Genomic DNA, 13090 nt, shown 5'->3' with positions numbered 1-13090 from the left:
GCCGGGTGCCCCCTGCATCCGCGGCCCCGGGCAGCCCCTGCGCGTGGGGAACCCGGGAGGCGGAGGGGCGTGCTGAGCCGGCGCGGGCGGTGCTGAAGGGACAGCTCCCGGGGACAGGCGGCAGAGCGCGCAGCGGGTCCGCAGCCCCCAGCCCGCGGCCAAGCCGGGCTGGCTCACGGTCCCCGAAGCAGCGGGCCAGACGGAGGCTCCTGCGGCCGCCGGGCCCACGGGGATGCCCCGCGGGTGAGGCAGCCCCCAGCTTCCAGCCGCGTTCATGGCGGTGGCCAGGAAGATAAAAACTTTGCTGACGGTCAACATCCTGGTGTTCGTGGGCATCATCCTCTTCTCGGTGTACTGCCGCCTGCAGGACCGCTCAGAGGGGCCGGTGCGGATCGTGCGCCGCGCCGACCGCCGGGTGCGCAGCCGGCACGCCACGGCGGGCGCGCTGGCGGAGCGCGAGGCCATCCTGCAACGCCTCGACCACCTGGAGGAGGTGGTCTACACCCAGCTGAACGGTGAGCCGAGCCAGCGCCCCGCTCGGGACAGAGGCGCTGGGCAGGGGGGAAGCGTCCCCGTGCTTGGGACGCCGCACTGCGCCCGACCGCTAAAACCTCCGAGGACACCAGGGGCCGATGGCCAACCAGGGCTGGGGTCGGACTCCTGTTTCTCGGCAGGGAATTAGGCAGGAGGCCAAAGGCGATGAAGGCTCCGTGTGGCAGAGGGCACTGGCCTGCTCGGCCACGCACGCATTCACTCGCCCAGTGGACCCTTGCGTACCGTCCCCCCTCCCCCCAGCACACATGAAGGGAATCCGCCTTGTCCCCCGAGGGGATGTGAGAGAACTTCTAGAGGTTGTGGGGCCTGCGTTAAGAGCAGGCGGTGCCCAGGACAAGAGCTGTGATGCCCCGGGAGATGCGGCGCATCGGGGCTTAGCCCGGACTCACTCCCCTCCCTCAGGGAGGAGGTGCAGAGAGGTGGGGTGGTGGCACTGCCCTTCAGAGGTGTCCTTTAAATGTTGGTGGAGAAAGGTACCCCCGGCCACTGGGCCCGTTCAGCCCCCCGTCCTGGGGATGCTCGGGGCTCACTCCACAAAGAGTCGTGGGCCACGTCTGAGGCCGTGAGCCTGTGGCTCGTGGATGAAGAGACTCCAGGGCCTAGCAGGGGCTTGGCAGGTGTTAGTTACCTAGATGGACCCTGGAGTCCTTGGAAGCGTCTACAGGAAGCCCAGCTCCTGGAGGTGGGCGCCTTGTTTCATCCCAAGCAGGTGTGGGTCACCCTGAGAGTCAGAGTGGGAGTCAAGGAGGGTGAGGGGAAGGGGGGGAGTACTTTTCCACTTGGGGATGCAGCGGAGCAGAAGAAAGCGACTGCTCCCCCGTCGGTTCACTCGGTGCCGAGGTACAAGGAGGAAGGAGGAAAGTTAGTGCTTACCTCACTCGTGGGCTCCCCTCTGTCCTGTGCTATTCTGGTTTCTGCATCAGCAGACCCAGCAACACCCCTCAGGCAGCGCCAGTAACAGGCTCCAGCAGGAGCTGTCTGGGAGTCAGCTTGCACAGGCAGGGCCTGTTCTGCATGGCGCCCGCCCGATGTGAGGGTCATCTCAGGATTTTCTTCTGGAGGCCCAGCCAGCCTCGGAGCAGCGGCTCTGAACCTGAGGCTTGGTGATGCCCAGGACGCAGGAGTTGTCCGCAGCCGTGCCCACCTGCTCGGGGAAGGCAGAGCATCCTCTGGCTTCCCAAGCACCTTCTCACCATCCCCGAACTCCTGGTTTTTCTCTGGAGGTACTTTTGGTGGGCTCCGCGGCTTTTCTGAGCTCTCCTGCTCAACTGAAGCCACGAGGGGAGAAAAGTTTGGTTCAACTGCCATTTGACCATTCTGGCAGTGATTCATCTCTGGGAAGGCGGCGTGCCCCAGTAATAGCACACAGCTTTATTGAAGTGTACTTGCCAGGGTGTTATGGTCTGTTTTATGGGGAAACCAGAGGATTATATAAAAACACTGGCAGCGTGTCGGGTTGTCACATCATGACGGCCATCTCAGCACCGAGAGCCGTTCTCCCCACCCTTCAGGGTGAGAAGGGACCAGGATTCTTAGAGGCAGAAAAAGCCAAGACCTTCGACCGACTTTCCCAACACTGATGGGAGATGATGAAGGGTTTCGGGAAAGTGGAGTGTTATCCCCAGGCCCACCCCCGCCCCTCCCCCTCCTGTCTCCCGGCCTCTCCCTCCTTCCTCTCTCCCTTCCCCTCGCTTCCCTCTTCCCCTTCCTCCCACCCTTTCTCCTTTCTTCTTTTTAAAATCTTTCCTCCCTCTTCCCTTCAGCAAGTCTCTTCCTTGTCATCAATGTCCCTCTCTCCTTCTCCTTTCTTTCTTCTTTTTTTTTTGCGGTACGCGGGCCTCTCACTGTTGTGGCCTCTCCCGTTGCGGAGCACAGGCTCCGGACGCGCAGGTTCAGCGGCCATGGTTCACGTGCCCAGCCCAGGGCACGAACCCGCGTCCCCTGCATCGGCAGGCGGACTCCCAACCACTGCGCCACCAGGGAAGCCCTCCTTCTCCTTTCTTTACCCACCCCTTCCTCCAACTGTTCTGTCCCTCTGTCCACTCCCCCCAACCCCACTCTCTTTGATGAATCCGTCTTGCATCCCTCTCTTAGGCCATGTGCCTAGCATAGCATCTTACCCAGGGGTCATTCAGTATTTGTTCCTGGAAATGACAAGAGAGCCCCAATCTAACACTCAGCCCAGGTCGGTCCCTAAGGATAGGACAGTGCAGGAGTGGGGCTGACCTTTGTTCACAAGAAGCTGTGTGAAAGCGGCGCTCACCCCTTCAAACTGGCACCAGTTCCCGTGTTAAAGGGTGTTGAAGCATGGCAAAGAGAATGCTTCCTGGAAGAGGCGAGCCGCTGCCCTTTGCACTAGTGTCTGTTGTGTTTTAGATCCAAGAGATATGAAATGGATTCCTGGAGTTTCTACTCGACACTAATTCAGCTGAGATTAGAAAGGAGAGGGAGAAACCCAGACAAAATTGACTTATTGCTTAGATTTCCTTTGCTTTGACTGCTTTCTAGAAATACCTCTCCTGGCTTGAAGGAGCTGGCGGGAAGGAAAGGCTGTCCCCGGGAGCAGGGCCCAGAGGCAGGGTATTCTCCCCAGCTCTCCCCACACCCTTTCTTTAGCCGGTCCAGTGACCTTTACTTGAGATGTCTTGTTGACCTCAGCAAAGACTTATTAAGTGGTGTGTGTAGATTCAAATTCACAGGACCCGGGGGAAAATATTCTTTAAGGAAATGCAGTGTAGTCACATCCTGTATGTACACGAGAGTTTGCTTCTAAATTCAGCGCTCAAGGCAAGAAAAAATGTTTATAGACAAAAATCATCCTTCTGAATATCTTAATTTGCACATAAAATACAGCATCCCTGGTTCCGTTGCCTGCAACTGGCACAGCGAGTCTTTCGAAAGTGGAATTGGACAACCTCTGAGCTCAGTGAGAAGGGAAAGAGAGTCCCATTCAGTTGGTCGTATGTTCAAGCCCTTCTGCCTTCTTATGACCCCTTCGGAGCAGAGGCTGAATTCAAGCTGGGGATGGGATGGGAGGGTTTCCATTTGGGTTGGTTGGCTGGTTTTTAAAATTCAGACACATGTGCGTTAATTCCCTCTAACCAGACCCACCCCAGCCCAAGTGCTTTACAGTCAGAGGTCGAAGCCATTACAGTCAGAAGTCAACGCCACGGGCCCATTGTACAGATGGAAAAGCTGAGGGCCAGTGAGACAGCAGGACTTGCCCCAGGTTGTTTAGGAAGTTAGTGATGGCAGCTGCTAAAAGCATACTTGCTTCAGAATGATGTACATTTCTGCACTTATTAAAAGTTCAGGTTAAAATAACAGAAGGTCCAATTGTGGTCTACCAGGCAACGGCCTTGGACATCTCAGGTGCAGGCCCCCTCCCGCCAGCCCTGCCAACGTCACTTCCCCTCCACTGGGAACAGGTTCTTGCTGGCCCTGCTGTCTCTCAAGCTAGAGACATTCACATAAGACTGGTACTGTTTCACCAGATTTGTACACAACACCTGTTCTGCTCTTCATCTCAGGGTGGGAGTTTGTGTCTGTTTTATTCACAACTCTAGATGCCAAGGGCCTAGGGAGGCACCTTGCATATAGTTAGTGCCTTGTAAATATCTGTTGGATGAGCGAGCGAGCGGATCTTTCTCTAAACAATTGTTTTGTTTAGAATAAATTTATTTTAAAAGACAATTGCAAATCACCACGGTACCCATAAGCAGGAGGGGACTACGTGAATGAACGCCATGAAAACAAAATCGTGCCCTTTAATTCCACCGTGACGCAGCTGTCACCAGAGGCTCTGAGCCAGAAGCCTGCCCTCTCTTTGTTAAAAGGGAGATTCTCGAGTATGGGGGATATGTTGGCATGAAACCAAGACCTTCTCCTTGAAGAGATCGGGAGATCGAGACAGACTTTAAAAGGGGATAAGTCGCATGGCGCGAGTCAATGCTGTTTAACACCGTGTTCATTTCCTGCCAACAATCCTATCCTGTGTGCCGGTCCTGCCAGGGCTCCGACCCCACACTTTGGGAAGCCCGGGTCTGCGTCAGAGCAGCAGAGGGGATGGTACGGGGGGTGCGGGCATGGAGGAAGGGGGTGGGAAGAGTGGGGAGCTGGGCTGTCATGTTGCCAAGGGGCGTGTGTCCCCGAGGCTGCCTCCGCTGCGGCGGGGCCCAGGTTTCAGATCGGGAAGCTGAAATCCTACCAAGAGTCTGAGCACCGTGAGTTTTAATAATCGAAGCCTGTAGGAGCTGGGGCCGGGAGGCCCCCGGGGGAAGGTGAGAAGCAGAAGGGTGGAGAGAAGGCGTTTCCCTTGGACTCTCGGGCCACAGAGGGAGCAAGTGTCTCCTCATGCAGCCGTCTTCCCATGCTGTGGTGCTTGCTTCGGCAGTAGGCAGATGCCACAGCTGAGAAGCTGAATCTGGGGAGGCGTCCAAGGTTTCCCCACCTGCGGCGGGGATTCAGACGTCACACGAGAGCACAAGCCGCATGAGGACAGCAAGTGCCTCAGACTGTGGCACCGGGAGGATGTCTCGTCAGTACCGTTTACGCGACCGAAGTATGAAGGACACACTTGGGTGGAGCCTGCAGGAGAGCGCCGTGGAGAAGGGGCTGGGTGGGAGTCTGAGAAGCGCATGGAAGGTTCTTGAGGCCGGAGGGGGGCTGGCCGCGTCACTGGACCACCTCTTGCCTCTGTGGCACTCCTGTACCAGCCCGCCCACCCCTGAGAGCCGGCTTCTCAGGAGGGGTTTCCGAGCCCCTTCTGTGCATGAGTGGCTCCATTTTGAAGACCACGTTCCACCCGTAGGGCATGTACATTTCATCACAAAGCTTCCCCTGTTCATTGTGAGTTTTAATTCCAGGAGTAGCTCCCCGCTGGTTCCGGGGCCTTTCCAGCTTGAGTTCATCCATCTCCATCCTCCCTGAATCTGCTTTACGAGCTAAAATGTCCTGCATTGCCCATCCCAACAGTCAAAGCCACCGTGGCTGAAAGAACAGCTGCAGTCTGTTCGGGGTTTAATCACGGGTCCTGGCCGGTCTTGCTTCAAAGTGGCAGCATTTAACTGGTTGGCCCTTCCCCCCACTCCGGGTCATTAACTGAGTGGCCTTATCCCCCTGCATCCGTCTCACATCTCCCCCACTGTTGTTGATTTACTACAGAAAGTGAGAAAATACTTGGTGCTCCCAGCTGGAGCCCGGGCTTCACACAGCCTCGGCCAGCGGGGTGTTTGGCAAGAATCACCTTTTCCCTTCTCCTCCGCTGGAGCTGCCTGCAATTACATTTCACTCACCCTGAGAAGATCAAGAGCGCGTTGGTTTTGCCTTTTTCCCTCTTCTTTGCCTGTGATCCTCTGCCTGCTGGTCTGGCTCTGACCCCAGCTGACCACTGCTGAGTCAGAACAGCCGAGGCCACTTCTGGTCACAGAGGTTAGCGCTGTGCAGACCGGGGCCTTGGCATTTTCAGGGGACGAGAGGCAGGGATGCTTCACCCTGAGATAAACACCGCTCACGTAACTCCCTTGTGAGGAGCGGACCTCACCCGGGCTGGCTCTATCCGTAGACTTCTGTCTGCAGACCCAGGGGGCCAGCGCTTCTAGGAATAATTCATGCAGGCGGTGATCCCCACCTCCGGCGTGTGCCGGGGCTAAGTGATTGCATTTACAATTCAGCCCAGCAATCTGCATATTTCAAAGTTTCGGCACCGTATTCTGAACGTATCCTTCGTTGGCTGGAAACTCGACAAAAAAATGTCTCTATCCATTTCCATATCCGATGTCCCACTGAGGACATTCCCAGATGGGATCCAGGTCTTGGAACAGTTTGGTCAGCTTCTCTGTTCTGCTCTCAAAAAGCACAGGTACCCTTGAAGGGAGGTTGGCCAGGTGTCAAAGGAGGGAGGGGTAAGGCCGATTCACGGCGAGAGGGGTCCTCGGAAACTCCGCTGCAGGCGGAAGCTCTCCCTCTCTGGAATGATGGAAAATCTCCTTTATCCGTGTGTTGTTCACTCCTCACGTGTTCCTGATGCCGAGTCAGGAGTGACTGAGGCACGGGTTCCTGCCTCTCGGGGCTGACGTCCCAGCGGGGACAGTAGTGGTGGGATTTGGACCCCGGCACGCTGGCGCCAGGGTCCCTGCCCTGGACCATCTCCCTGGGGATGGACTGGGAGACATCAGCCTGGTCAGCTCGGTGGTGAGGGCTTATGCCTCCGGCTAGAGCGAAAAGGACTGCTTGTACTTTTAACAGGATATAGTCCAGTCAAAGCCAGCTCTGGGGACAGCCTGCATCTGAAACCCAGCAAGCCTCGATTTCATTTCAGAGAAAGAAAGTAACAGAAAGTGCCTGGGTTATGCAAGGGACTATTTTCACACTATGTGAGCAGACTGTGGGAAATGTGTTAATATTCCATGTGCTTGAGCTCTTAGCAGTGGACGCAGGGAAGGAGAAAAGCTTACCTTCTTTGGTGGAGCAGAGCTTTGCAGCTAAAATGTGGCTGCAGAGCCAGACCACCTGGTTAAGCAGCCCTGCTCCCTGCAGCCTTGGGCAGCCTCCTTCACAGCCTTGCTCTCAGTTTCTTCACCTGTAAAATGGGATGAAATACTAATTATCTCCTGGTATCACTGTGAGAAGTAAGTGAGGGAAGCATGTGAGCTCTTGGGCGATGCCTGGCGCGTGGGTCTCGCTCAGCTGACTTGGCTGAGAGCTCCAGCTCTCTTTTCCGCTTGTCCACAGTCCCCTGACCTTCCCCCCACCGACTCCGCCAGCCCTGTGGGTCCCTTTCTGATGCAGCCCCACCCCTGCAGAAAAACGCATGGCCCCCAGGCATCCACGGGAAGTTGGGGAGTGGGGATCAGGGAGGTGGTTTCATCCAGTTCACACTTTATTCACAGAACCAACGCTGGCTGCTTGCAGAGCACAGGACGGGGTGCCCAAAGCTCAGAGCCTGGGTGCCTTCCTCTGAGAGTTTACAGCCAGGTAGTGGGGAGGCAACTGCCTGGCATTCTCTGTTCTCTAAGGCAGTGAGTGTGAGTGACAAGAAAGCATGGTGCTGATGGGCTGTGTTGAAGGTCAGGAGGGCTTCCTGGAAGGAGAGGAGTTTGGAGCTGCACACTGGAGTTGGATAGATGACCCAAACCCCAACTGGGAGACCGTGGCAGGTCAGTTCCCCTCGCTGAGCCACGGTTTTCCCATCTGTGAAATGGGGAGGGTGATCATCCTTCCATGAAAGGATTTTTTGTTTTTGTTTTTGTTTTTTTGCGGTACGCGGGCCTCTCACTGCTGTGGCCTCTTCCGTTGCGGAGCACAGGCTCTGGACACGCAGGCTCAGCGGCCATGGCTCACGGGCCCAGCCGCTCCACGGCATGTGGGATCTTCCCGGACCGGGGCACGAACCCGCGTCCCCTGCGTCGGCAGGCGGACTCCCAACCACTGCGCCACCAAGGAAGCCCCGTGAAAGGATTTTGAGGCGATTAAACAAGATGATGCATGTGAAAGTGCCTGACACATAATAGCTTCTCAATAAATGTTCACTGGGTGGATGGATGGATTTATGGTTGGAGGGAGGGAGGGAGGGAGGACGTTTGAGTGGACAGGGGAATGGGTGGGGAGGTGGATGGATTATGGATGAATGAATATGGGAGGAGACCCCACAGAGGGTGCAAAGCCAAGCAGTGAGGAAGGGGGACAGGCATCTGGAATGGCTGGAGGAGGACAGAGGCCCAGGAAGGTGAGGGCCCTGCGCACCCTTGTGGAGATGAACAGCTGGCCTGGCGCAGGTGGAGGAAGACAGCCTCGTATCCGGCGTGGCCCTGGTGTAAGGGCGGCCCCGCCCTGTGGCACAGTCAGAGAGCGCTGGGCACTGCCTGGGGCTGCCGGAAGCCCTTGCTGCCCCCGCGAACAGGGCTGTGAGGTACGTGCTCCCTCCCGGGCTGCAGCTGTCAGAGCAGACTCCTGGCAGCTGGGAGCGGGTGTGTCCAGAGAGCTACCCAGAGAAAATTCACATGGCTCTGAGACCCGCGGAGGTCAACTGCTAAGCTCTAGGCCTTCACCTCCTCGCCTCCAAGGTCCCTCCGCTGCTGGAAGGGCTGGCATCTCTGTTCCTGACCTGGTGGCCTGTGCGGTCAGAAGGACCCAAGAAGCAGGGACCTGCTGATCCTCAGTCAGCGCCACTTAGGGCAGGTGTCTTCACGCTGCACCCCACCTCCCTCCGGAAAGGCAGCTCTTCTGGGCCCAGGACTCTTCCCCCGACCTGGGGCCCTGCGGCTGGAGCGGCCTCTGGGGTTAGAGGGAACTCCCTCGGGCCGGTGGGTACCACAGGTCCCCAGCCCTCTTCCTGGTCTCACTTCATCCCAGCGCTAGCGAGGAGCCAGGAGGCCACAGAGCTGTGTTCAGTGAACTTGGAGCCGTCGAGGGCGATTCTGAGGGTGGGTCGGGGACAGCCACTGCCGGTCTGATCTGTCCTGACTCGGCAGCCAGCCCGGCTCGCAGCGGATCTGCAGATTGGAGCCTGCAGACCATCCCCGAGCAGGAGCTGGTCTGCCTACTGCAGCCTCGCCCAGCCCTCCGTTCCCGCCTCCGCCCGCACCACGTAACTGTGGTCGCCGTACCTGCCCACGTCTGGCTGCACCTGCGCCACTCTGCCCTCGGGTCTTCTCGAAGGCACTTGACGGTGGGCCCATGACTCTCCTGTCTTGGTGGGAGTGGCTGGGATGCTAAACGTGGGGGAGAGAAACCCAAACGGCGGGGAAATGCGAATGGCCCCTGTGTCAGGAGACATTCGAGGACAAACAACACAAGCGCCCGTCGTCCCGAGTGTCACCTCGTTCAGCCCCACAGCAGCCCTGGGATGGGGGCTCTGCCCCCTTCACCCCGGGGGGGGCACACGAAGGCTGAACGTCTCGCCTGAAGTTAGGACGCGGGTGAAGGCGGGGTTTGAATCTTGGTGGCTTTGCTCCAGCCTCCAACTCAAACACATTCCAGCTTTATTTAGGGGGGAGGGGGAGGGGTCAGACCAGGAGCGAAATGAGACGCCGGACTCGGCCCCGGCCTGGCTCTGGGTCCTGGAGAGCCCGGCGCCACAGCTGTCCAGGGGCTCAGGTCTGAGGGGACATGAGTGGCTGATACACATTTAGAGAAGCCCTTGAGTTGAGACTTCCTAGTTGACGCCAGAGCGGATTAAGGCTTTTGGGGTTGTTGGGAAGGACTGAGTGTATTTTGCATGAGAGAAGGATATGAATTTGGGGGGCCAGTGGTGGAATGCAATGGGCTAAATGTCTGTGTCCCCCAAATTCCTATGTTGGGGCCCTAATCCCAGTGGGCTGGTGTCAGGAGGTGTGGCCTCTGGGATGTGGTTAGGGGGAGGTGAGGTCATAAGCGTGGCCCCCATGATGGGATTAGTGGCCTCGTAAGAAGAGGAGGTCGGGGATCTCATTCTCTCTGCGTGCACACACCGAGGAAGGGACCCCTGAGGGCGTAGCAGGGAGGCCGCCATCTACAAGGCAGGGAGAGGGTTCTCATCAGGAACCAAACTGCTGTCTTGATCTGGACTTCCAGCCTCCAGAACCGTGAGAAATAGATGTCTGCTGTTAGGCCCCCTGTCAGTGGAGTTGTCACGAAGGCCAAGCTGACTGAGCTGGGGGTGCCACGCCGTGGGGCACTCTGCATCTTCAGGGTCAGCGTGAGCTCTTACGCTCGTCCATCATTCTTTGTCTGGAAGGACACTCTCTCCAGACGGAGCATGGGGGCAACACCCCTGGCTCCAGTTCCGTTTCCTGCAGTGGGCGCCCGGCAGCGGCCCCTTCATTCATGCATATGTGCCTTCATTCATTCATTCATAAGCACCTACTATGCACAAGGTCCTGGGGCTCTGGCCTGAGTAAGGCGGGCAGCCCCTGCCCCAGGATGTCAGCAGCTAGGCCCAGGGTGGGGCCAGGCCCTCTGTACCCGTCCAGTGGGGCTAGGGGCACAGAGCCAGCCTCACTCTCTGGGCTGCCCAGGCTCTCGGCTCCCTGGGGACCTGAGTGTGAGCTCTGAGGTCTCCTCCTGCCTGTGACCCCCAGAGCGGGGCTGGCCTACGGGACAAGCATTTCCTGGGAGATTCTGCCGTCGGGACCGGAGCCCGATGCGGTGGGCGTGGGGAAGGTCGGGCCCCAGCCACCCTGACATCGTTGGGCAGCTTTGCTCAGAGCCAGGTCACCACTGAAGGGGCAGGACGCCCAAATGTCCCCCGTACCCACTCCCCAGCAGTGATCAGGCCCAAATTTGGGGCACGTTGGCCCAAGAGCTGGCCGAGGGACATTCCACGGCCCGTGTGCTTTACAAAGTGAAGGAGCTAGGAAGCGCATTTCGCCAGATGTTTCCAGTCATCCCTTATCTCCCAGGCTTTGGCCCCATAAATATTCATATTAGTTGAACATGAATATTATGTATGAAGATTTATCAAATACCATATTAGTCTCAGTGAGAATATATTTTACAGGTATTGCCACGTCCTGCAAAATATTCATGGCTTCATAGTTTCAGAAGGGCAGTCCGTCTTCCCACTATTGACAATATGTTATTGGTTTGGGTCCCCAGGGAATCTTAAAAGACCTGTCTGTAATGAAATTAGCCGTTGTGTTTGGAGAGAGTGGATAACGCCGAAGCTGGGAGGGACGTTATCTTCGAAGGCGAACCAGGGGCTCTCGCTTTAATCTCCTCTTTGTAATCATCAAAATTAATAATCAGGCACGTTAAATCAGCCTAAGTTCTCATAGGGGAAGAAAAGAGGGAAGCCGGAGCCACCGTTGCCACCCCTCATCCCCCCAACCCCAAGGTCACGGGCACTGGAAGGACACCACCTAGAGCCTGGCAGGTGACGGGCAGGTGACGGGCAGGTGACGGGGGATTTCTGCACTGCGCACTGTGGAGTCCCGCTTGCTGGGTGATGTTAGGAGAGGGGACCGAGGGCCTCTTTGATCCGAGGGCAGCGTGAGGACCCACAACCCAGCAGTGCCCGTCTGAAGCCTGTCTCTGTTCTCTCAAGTGTCCTGGTGTATTGGCTGTGTGCTGGTCATCAGGAAACACGGAGTTGTGGCCTCACTGGGGGCCTGGACGGGCAGGATCTGTATCTGCGCCGTTCCCCAGGCCTCCCAGAGGCTGTATGCCCCACACGGGGGTCCATCTGGCCCTCTGACTTCCTTCCCCCTGTGCCCCCAAGTCCACAGAGTTCAGAACATCCTCTGGGGAAAAAGCACGTCCTGGATTCATCTCCCAGATCTCCAGTGTTCTCCACGCTCATCCCAGTAATTTCTTCCCGTCTTGTCAGATACTTAGTGCTTTTTCACAATTGATTTTGTTACTTTGTTTTAAATCTTAGTGGTTTTAGGGCGGCAGGTCAGTCCAACTGGCCTGTCCTGTCCCTATGGGGACCCTGCTGACAGAGTCCCCTTCTCTAGGCCGCCAGCGGCCGTGTGTCCCCAGGGGTGTCCCAACACCGAGGCTGTACCTCACGGGCCTGTCTAACCGGTTCCCAAAGGTGTCTTCATTCTGCTTCTTCCTCTCAGATTATCTTGTGACCGGCAGCCTCTCCATTTGGGCTGTTTCCTCTCTCAGAATATTGGCTTAAGTCACTATGACAGATGGAAATCAGTGATTCAAAGAGAAGCTGGAAGCTTGAAAGCCACGCTTCCTTCCAAGTTGAAAAATTGCAGTCGCCCACATAGCCCAGGTTTCTGTGCTGGAAGGAGTGGGTTGGCCAAGTGTGAAATGACTCTTCTGGGGAGAGGATGTTCCGGGGGGTGGTCCTCGGGAGCTGGCGGCTCCATCCACGTCCCGGGAAGGCTCTCGGCTCAGGGTGGGCAGCCAAGTCCTCCTTGGGTGGGAGGCCACTGGCTGGGGGAGGCGGCTTGGCCTTTCTTGTTGCAGTGTCCTCTTATTCCTAACTTGAACCCCCTTGCCTCTCTGGGTGAAGAATTCAGAGTCCTGACAAAACCCCAACTGACATGACCTAACTGCACTGTGCTTTGTTTTTCTTGTGAACATGAAATCCCGAGGCTGGTAGATGTCCTCAAGAGCCCAACCCCATTTGAATTGCGGCTCCCCCCTTCCTCTCGTGTGGCATTCCACCTCATGGTCACACGACGGCTGCTCCAGCCCCAGACATTGAGTCCTAGTTCCAGGTAGGAGAAAGGGGGAAGGGCTGTAGATAAAAGGCAAAAACCAAAAACAAACCCCACATATACCAGCTGAGTCTCTGCGCCTTTTAGACACGTTTCCCAGAAATTCCACCCAGCGAATGCCATTTAAATTTTATTGACCAGATTTTGGTCACATGCCACTCCTGGCTGCAAGGTCAGCCCAGGGAGGCGAGCCTTTTAGCTGAATGCATTTCTCTCCAAGACAAATTGAGGTTCTACTAATAAAAAGGATGGAGAGAATAGATGCTGGCCAAGCAACCACAGGGTGTGCAGCTGGCCCTTTTCTCCCTCCTACCCACCCCTCCCTCTCCCCCTCCCCCTCCTCCTTCCCCTCCTCTTCCTCCTCTTTCTCCTCTTCC

The 13090-nt window shown here is 57.0% G+C and overlaps 1 protein-coding gene across 1 annotated transcript in view; it reads left to right on the top strand.

Moving 5' to 3' along the window:
* Positions 1-274: 274 nt before the first annotated feature.
* The window catches only part of GALNT9 (polypeptide N-acetylgalactosaminyltransferase 9), a 90650-nt gene continuing 77834 nt past the window's right edge, over positions 275-13090 (top strand). Inside the window, exon 1 of the mRNA XM_024739879.1 lies at positions 275-515. Within this exon, the coding sequence (XP_024595647.1) occupies positions 275-515 (241 nt within the window). The remainder of the gene's footprint in view (positions 516-13090) is intronic.

This window comes from Neophocaena asiaeorientalis, unplaced genomic scaffold (assembly GCF_003031525.2).
Source record: "Neophocaena asiaeorientalis asiaeorientalis breed wild unplaced genomic scaffold, Neophocaena_asiaeorientalis_V1.1 scaffold757, whole genome shotgun sequence".
In the NCBI taxonomy this organism is placed as follows: domain Eukaryota; kingdom Metazoa; phylum Chordata; class Mammalia; order Artiodactyla; family Phocoenidae; genus Neophocaena; species Neophocaena asiaeorientalis.
This window is presented reverse-complemented; position numbering and strand designations above follow the sequence as displayed.